Source organism: Leiobunum rupestre, chromosome 1 (assembly GCF_980474605.1).
Source record: "Leiobunum rupestre chromosome 1, qqLeiRupe1.1.hap1, whole genome shotgun sequence".
NCBI classification, from domain to species: Eukaryota; Metazoa; Arthropoda; class Arachnida; order Opiliones; family Sclerosomatidae; genus Leiobunum; species Leiobunum rupestre.
Window position 1 is genome coordinate 76,487,045 of NC_143384.1, and position 8,344 is coordinate 76,495,388.

Consider the following 8,344-nt stretch of genomic DNA (forward strand, 5'->3'; position numbering starts at 1 on the left):
CATCACCAAGATGGATATTGACAATTTCCCGACTTTTTTTTTAACAAAACTGACAAGACACCAATTGTAAACAAATAAATATTGTCTAATACAAGATCCATGATGGTTTTACGGATATCTTTAAAGTTGAGTTTTATTGAAACTCTCAAACCCAAATAAACGAGAAACAGATAACCCAAACCAAAAATTGTTTAAAACAACACCCACGTTTAAATGTTGTAAAAACCATTAAAAAACCCTATTCTAGCGGCTTTTAATTAAACGCGAAATTTATTTAACAGAAGTGGTCTTTTAAATTATTTTTTTAAAAGTTTAATGTTCAAGATAAGAGAAGTTAAGTCGCCAGTGAGAACTGGTCGGCGTGTAGATTGTACAAAATAGAGTTACGTCTACAAGTTTCCTCTGCACGATTCTGAAGTGCGACTAAACCTGTCCTTCTTTACCGTACGTTTAAGTCTCAATTTTCTGTCGAGTGACTAAAGAGTCACCAAAAGTATAAACGCAGGGGTGTTGCCATGGGAGGCAGGGGTCAACTGCCCAAACTCGCTTTTCAAGGTCCATTAAATCTCAGAACTCAAGCAGTAACGTGGGGAGAATAAAGTTAGTCCTGGGCGCTGACCGCGACTAGAGAGCATTGTGTATGGGTTATGTTAAAATTATGAATCTGAGTGTTTATCTCTAAAGATCAAGCAGCATGCATCTCAATGGAGGGGAGCGAAAAAGATATTTCGATAATTAGGATGGTCGCGGGAAAATCTAGTGTAAAGATATTTTACTGTTACCGTTCCAAATTTAAACAAACAGGTCTTCAGGACTGAAAATTTACGATATTTATATTTCTCAAAGCTAACTTAGGATCGGTGATAAAATTTATTGACTACTGGTGTTTTCATAATGGTTTTTTCGTGTCCCATGACTAGATTTATAGCTAAACAATCAGCTTCTTCTACTTATCTGTCCACCTCAAACTCTTATACAAGCGTAAGAAACCCAACACTTTTACAAGCAACGTAAGAGTCACTTGGCTAGCGTTAAAGGTATGAGGAGAACGCGCAATGAAAATTGATCGTATGTTCTTGAATTTATTGTCGTATAACACCACTATGGCCGCAGGCTTGACCACAGTAAAAGACTTTCTTCATATTAAAAATTAAAGCCAAATAATTATAAAAATTAAGATTTTTTAATTAAGAATTCAGAATAATACAGTAAGTCCCAATTTGAATTAAATAAACAACTTCTAGCAGTTTAAAAAGTACTCTTGGGCTACTAAACAGAGCCCGATAGCCAATACCCTATCTTCTGAAGTTATGCCTTGAAACCTTTCGGTATTTTTATAGCGCAGGGCAACACATTGGGTTTTGTCTCGCAGTTTTTCACCTCACTGCATTCAAAATTGGTACTGTTAGGAGATATCTATTACAAATCTCTCTCTAATACACTTATGGATTTTATATATCATATTTTAGAAGAAAGTATTTGAAACAGAATAGACTTACTACAAAGTTTTTGTAGTTTTGGATAAAAGGCTTCCGGAATTTTCTCACAAAGTTCGGTTGAATCAGCCGAAGGAACGAAATAAGCCAGAGCAACGACAAACAACAGAGCCGCAATATATAATCGCGACATAACTTATCGCTAGTCGCCTACTAGTTTATTCCAAAACCGTTCTGATATCCCAAAACTCCAAATTATGCCGCTTAGCAATGAAAATATAGTCTTATATACGACGCAATGCTCATGAATATTTGTTTTGAGATTGTTTGAGACGTCAATCTTTTGGGGCGGAGTCAATTTGACCATTAACTCACGCGTGGTATAAAGACTCGCTGATTCAACTGAGGTAGTAGCTAATTGAATCCTGTTCCTTCTACACTAAAGACACTTATCCCTCCGAAATTGATATAACGATATGTAAAAGAACCCACCCACAATCACGGAATAATATGAATAAAAATTCATTATAAAAAATATAGCCCTCCTTTTACGTGTTTTCAATTTTAATGAAGATTTAACTGAATATCTCATGACGTGGTATTATTGTATAAATTGATTTTGCTGTTTGTTCAAAAGGCACTTCAATGTTTACACGAAAAAATCTAATGGAAAGGGGAATGCAATGGAATGAGTTAATTTGGTGAAACACATAAATCCGCTTTAACTTTAAAACGTTTTAGAGGGTTAAGTTTTTAAAGATAAGTGCGGTATTAATTAGAATTTGTATCGCCTACTTTTGTAGAGTGTATCATCTGCGTGTAAACTTGATATGTTACCTTTGTCTAGACATGTTTATTTGTGGAAAATAAAAAGATGGTATTATAATGATGTTAAAATTGATCCTCGGGATACCAAGCATAAAAATTTTTTCCACCAGAATAAGTTTCTTCTAGCCTTGTTTGAGTTGTTTTGTTTTTAAAGTAAATTTCAGTGCAGTCTATTGCAACTCCATGTACAATCATAAGGTTTTGTTTACACCAAAAAATTCAAGGTTATTAAAATCAAATGCCTTTTTTGGTCACAAAAACAGCCATGAAACTTTTCAATGAATCGACCACCTTAACAATTACGCTGTGTACGTTAGCTAGAGCGTATTCAACACCTCAGATTTACCGAAAGCCAAATTTGGTTTGGAATATTACTTTTTTTAATGAAATAGTACAACCGTATGTACAAACATTTATCAAAGATTTTAGCATAAATATATAGTAGAAAGGTTAGTTTTAATTACGCGGTTCATCAGTGTATCTGAAATATTAATGTACAGCTTTGCAATAAATGGATAACGTCCATGAGTAAATCATAATATAATGAGAGTAATAGGCTACAAATTCTGGGAGATGCTTGTATAATTAATGTGTGTGCAATGCTGTTGAATTCAGGAGCAATAGGAGTTGATTGGAGGGCAGAGCGTGAAGCATTTTCGCCTCACAGCATGAGAAGTTCATCTTTCTACTTGTTAAAGGTATTGCACCCGACTTCTTCGGTTCCTTCTTTCCATAAAAACTTGCCGAGGCAATTTCTTATAGTATATTTCTTGATCTAAGAGTAGGCCCTTTCCACATTAAGGTCAAAGAAATCGGCCAGCTATCGCAAAAACCTTTAAAATGTTCGATTTGGTTCAAAGAAATTGATCCTCCCCCCAATAGTAGATTAACTACCTTCTCGTGCTGGATGGGGTAACGGCTCGACCATGGTTGACACATATTGCCTCCAGAATATCATTATCCTTAAGTATTAATACATTCTATCTTGTTGTAAATTCCACCAAACAAAAGATTCAATAAATTATTTGTAGTTAGCAAACTGACAGGACAGGTTCAAAATAAAACACAGGAAGGCAGGGTTGGACATAAGGCACTAGTCACGACATTTGACTACTAAATTAATTCTTTGACTACCTAAATTAATCGAAATCGGGGGGCTCACTAGTCAAGTTGACTAGTGAAAAATTTACCAAAATATTCATAAATAATGACGAATATGGCGTATCATAAATTCATCGTTTATCAATCCCATTCTATTTAAAAAAATGTGATCGGCCAAAGTCATGTAACTCAAGTGATAATGAATTCCTATTTTAGGGACCGTGCACAGACGTTTTTTAACTCTCGTAATTTTACGATCCTCGTAAATTTACGAGGAAGTGGGCGTGGCCAATGAACTGACGCCTTTTTTACGAAAAAGGTGTGCAGACGCAATTGGCTCGTAACTTAACGACTGACGTTCGCTCGTAAAGTAACGAGTGCTCTGGAAGTCTGGAGGTGTCGTAAAGACGTAAATGACACGTACTATTGAATACAACAATGGTGGAGTTTGTCGCTTTGCTCGCGATGCGAAGAGCTGCGGAAATTAATCGAGGAATAAACGTTGTTGAACCAGTTGGAAATGAGATAATTTATCACGAGAGACCAAACCCTTTGGAGTTATCAGACAGAGTTTTCAGCAAATTATCGACTTTCAAAAAGGGTATTCACTAAACTTTTGGAAGAGCTAAGGCTCGACCTTGACCATGAAACATTGACAGGCCGGATAGTATCTGCAGCATCCCAGGTAGGAATATATATTTTTATCACTATGCAAAATCTTTGAACTACTATTATTTGTGCTTTAACACTGGTTATATGATAAACACTTTTGTTAACTTTTTATACAACCTTTTGGAATACCTATTTTCATCTTAGTCTTTCATACCCAAAACTGATATTTTATCCAGGCATATTATTTTAATAATAGTAAATGAGCCAGGAAAGCGATCGGGCACAGGGTGACGCAAAATGCCAATGGTCGAAGAAAATATCTAGGAAAGAAGTGATTTTCCTAAGGCTTGGGAAAAGCACTTACCTAACCTCACCCCTTTCGTGCGCTAGGGGTAAAAAAAACCAGAAAATTTGTTATATAGGGTCAGTTTTTGGGAGATGTTTCGCCATCTATGTGCCGTCAGAGTTGAAAAAAATTGCATAGAGCAAATAACTGCGTGTAAAACATTGTAAATTTCCAACATTTTCCCACCTTGTTGCCACTTCTAATCATTGTTATTTTTATAGATACTCATGTGCTTGCATTTTTAAGCGACTGGAAGTATATAGTGGGTGACGGCCAATGATCATCGCCAAATGGTCGAGAGATCCACATTATCAAGGATCATGTTACAAATTCCATTAACCAGAGATTGCACCGATATGTCCAATTTCCATCTACCCAGGAAGAACTTCAAGAAATATCTATTGGATTCTTCAAGAAGACCAAACTTCCGGGAGTCATCGGAGGCATTGATGGCACCCACTTACCTATCCGGAAGCCATCTGGTCCCATTGCCCACGTTTACATGAACCACAAAACACGTTATTCAATCAACGTCCAGCTGGCATGTGTTGCCAACACCAGCATTCTGGACGTTGAAGTGGAGTGGGAACACTCATGATGCAACCATTGGGGTAACTGCAGCCTCAGGTCCCACTTCTCTTCTGTGAATTTGGAAGGGTCATGGCTCATAGGGGACAGTGACTATCCCCTAGAGCCTTGGCTAGGAGTTGCATTGAAAGGGGTAATGTCCTATTCAAGTCAACTTGGCGTGCGTTGAGTGATTACGGAGGCAATTTGCTGTATGCCCCAGATGAGGTCTGCAGTGGTAGAAGAATGAGATGGCCCAAGCGAACCGGATCCACAATTTCAACCCACTAATGCTCAATTACTTGCTCGGGCTAATCAAATTTTAAATCAATTGATAGAAAACTTGAATAGACTTTTCCCCTGAATATTTGACCCTAAATATCGCAATTTTTACTAATAATATACTTATATTTTAACTTCAAAATCTTTCCCACTAAAAGTGAATACCCAGTTTTTTTTTCAGTATTTTTTTTTAATTTTCTAATTTTTAAACCTGGTTCGCTGTGATAAATTTTCTGTGTTCTCTCATTTTCCGCTCTGCCTTCTGTAGGGCGGTGGTACGCAAGAACACAGAAAATGGGATCATTGTTAACGTGTGAACCCAGCTTTAAACCTAGGAAAACCCCGTACTTTCGATTGTTCATGCAAAATGTGACCAACAATACCACTTTTAGATTTGCCTTTTGGACTGGGTACACCTTCATCTCATGCTTTTCGTGGTGAAACACGAAACTGAGCTCTAGAGGGAGGAAATGGGCTTTCACTACCCGTTGCTCTTACATCTGTTTATGAAAGTACAACTAAGGTAAAGCACTTAGTGAAATGTACCAACTCTTTCATACTTCTAAACTTCTTTCTGATAGATTCCTAGCCTAAAGTTATTTAAAAGAAACGAAACAAGAGTTTATTAAGAGAACGAAAGAATTATATACAAATAATGTATCGCTTTATATAGCCGAAACTCTTCGGCACAGAAATCCGACGCTGGCGGCCATATCTGGTCTAGAGACGGTAGCGATATGAAGAATTATTCCGATGGCTTGGCAATACTGGTTGTTGTTCGGTAGATAATCTTCTTCCCCAGATAGTTTAGGATAAGCAAGATCCATGAATTTAATTTTCGTTCCTTGGTGAATATTGAAGCTTCCGACAGTTGACCGCTCTATTTCTATGCCAAGGAAATAAGATACGTTCCCAAGATCTTTTAATTCGAAATGCTTGTTGAGGTTCTTGTAAAGCTTTTCGATGGTTGACTCGTTGGCGCTCATGGCTTATAGATCGTCTACGTATAGAAGAATATACGTCCAAGTCCCGTCGTTCTCCAATTTACTATAAAGTCCTAGGTCTGCCTTGCTGCGAGTAAACCCTTCAGCTAGAAGTATTTGATTGGCTTTGATATTCCAGGCTCTGGCTGATTGCCTTAGTCCTTACAGACTGCGCTTGAGTTTGCAGACTTTGTTTTCCATCCCGGGCGTAACGAAACCTGGGGGTTGGTGGTTATAAAGGTCTTCTAGAATATCCCCGTGGAGAAATGCCGTCTTGACGTCGTAGTGCTTGACCGTAAGTTTCTTAGAAGCTGCGATGGTGAGAAGAAGTCGTACTGTGTCGTATTTGACAACCGGCGCAAATGTGTTGTCAAAATCATCACCGAATTTCTGAGAAAACCCCTTTGGGAGTAGCCGGGCTTTATATTTACTGAATTCCCCGTGCTGATCGCGCTTGGCTTTAAAAAACCATCAACATCCTATGGCCTTACGATTTAGTCGTAGATCAGTCAATTCCCAAGTGTTTCGTGAAACGACTGCATTTCTTTCTCTGCAGCATCAGTCCACTTCACCTTCTCCCTAGGACTCAATTCGTCTAGTTGCGCCCAAGAACTTGGCTCTCGAGGCCATTCTACTGTGGCTTTGTAGGTCAATCTTCAAGGTGGAACGCCTTTATTGGTTCTCTGCGACTGTCTCGGAAGTTCATTATTGTTTGCCCCTTCTTGTTCTGATTCGTCATCCTCCTCAGCGATTGTCTCAATAATGGGATCAACGACAACTTCAGATGAGACAACGGATGTGCTTTCTTCTTCCGGATCTTGTGCAAAGCTGTCATGGTATACATCATTTCCTGTTACTTCGTCGAATGTAACGGAACGACTGTAATTAACCTTGCCGGCTTTCGGATTTAGAATACGATATCCCTTCGTGTATAAAAGTGTAATAAAGGGATTACAGAGTAAGCTTTTTCAAAGACTGCACACCAGTTTGATATCGGTGTACAGAATTTTTTAGGAAGTACGTATCAATCGTTCAAACACTTATATTGTGGGAAAATGTGAAGAGGCGGAATGCTCAAGTGGGCAGGTGGGCAGGTGGGCAGGTGGGAAAAATCCCACAGGCCTCGACGAAATTTACCTCATGGCACCGATAGCTTCATGAGGTTTGGTACCCAATGAAAAATAAATTAATTGACTCGATCGAGATCAGTATGGCCTTTAGGAGTTTCGTAATATTTGGCAATTATTGCCCTTGACATTTTCTCCTGAAGCCGTGGGGGTTTTATGCCCGTCTGATTGAAACGGCAATAGCGCGCCTATGAAAAAGTGGTATTTCTTAAGTAACATAAGATTATTGTTAAGTTTAATAAGTTAAAATGTTTTTTTATTTAAGTATAGCAAACCCTTCCAGAAACTGCAACATTGAACCTCTTCGTGGTTGAAGGGAGTAGCAGGTGGGGAGGTAACCATGCTGGCCAATCAAGGCTCTCCTTATTTTCTTAAGCCGAGGTGTGTGGTATCATTCTGAGGGCTGAGTGATACCGGGAAACCCCGTTGTATTATAGCTTTCCGCCCGGACAGAGGATTAAGGTGTGGTGATTTTATAATTTGTATTGGAAAATATAGTATATCACTAAACCTTTAGCAGAAGTTCAATGACTATCAATAACTATATATAAATATGAACTATTACAATATAGGCCTAACCTAAAATTAACTAGTTTTTGATCATAACGTCATTGCAGGCTATATAGCTATTCTATGTTGGTTATTGCCCGGACATGATACATATATTACTCACACAAATGTTTCTAATAAAGTGACATCGTTTTCTACTTAACGCCTAATGCCTGAATCAATTAACACTTACTCGTGCGGTTTTCTCTCAAATTAACTACCAATAGTAAAAATAGTTTTAAATAACGTTAATTTTTAGCAGTCATACAAACATAACAATTAAGATAAGTTTCTTTTTTAATTAGTTGTGAAAAGGCTTAAGACACCTATAACCAACTTGACCTAATATCTCATAGACAAATTGACCTATTCCGACCAAACCAATTTCATTTGAGGTTTTCGAGTATGCTTTACCACTTTTCCCCTGACAGATTTCGTCTACCACCTAGCGTTTAAAAAATTAAAATTCCAAAAGCGTGAAAAATGTCACGATTTTTCTGAAATTTGCAAATA

The 8,344-nt window shown here is 37.8% G+C and overlaps 1 protein-coding gene across 1 annotated transcript; it reads right to left on the minus strand.

Moving 5' to 3' along the window:
• Positions 1 to 5,837: 5,837 nt before the first annotated feature.
• LOC149966652 (uncharacterized) lies at positions 5,838 to 6,158 on the minus strand. The gene has a single exon (XM_090167561.1). The coding sequence runs from the start codon at positions 6,156 to 6,158 to the stop codon at positions 5,838 to 5,840; it is 321 nt and encodes a 106-aa protein (XP_090023687.1).
• Positions 6,159 to 8,344: the final 2,186 nt, after the last annotated feature.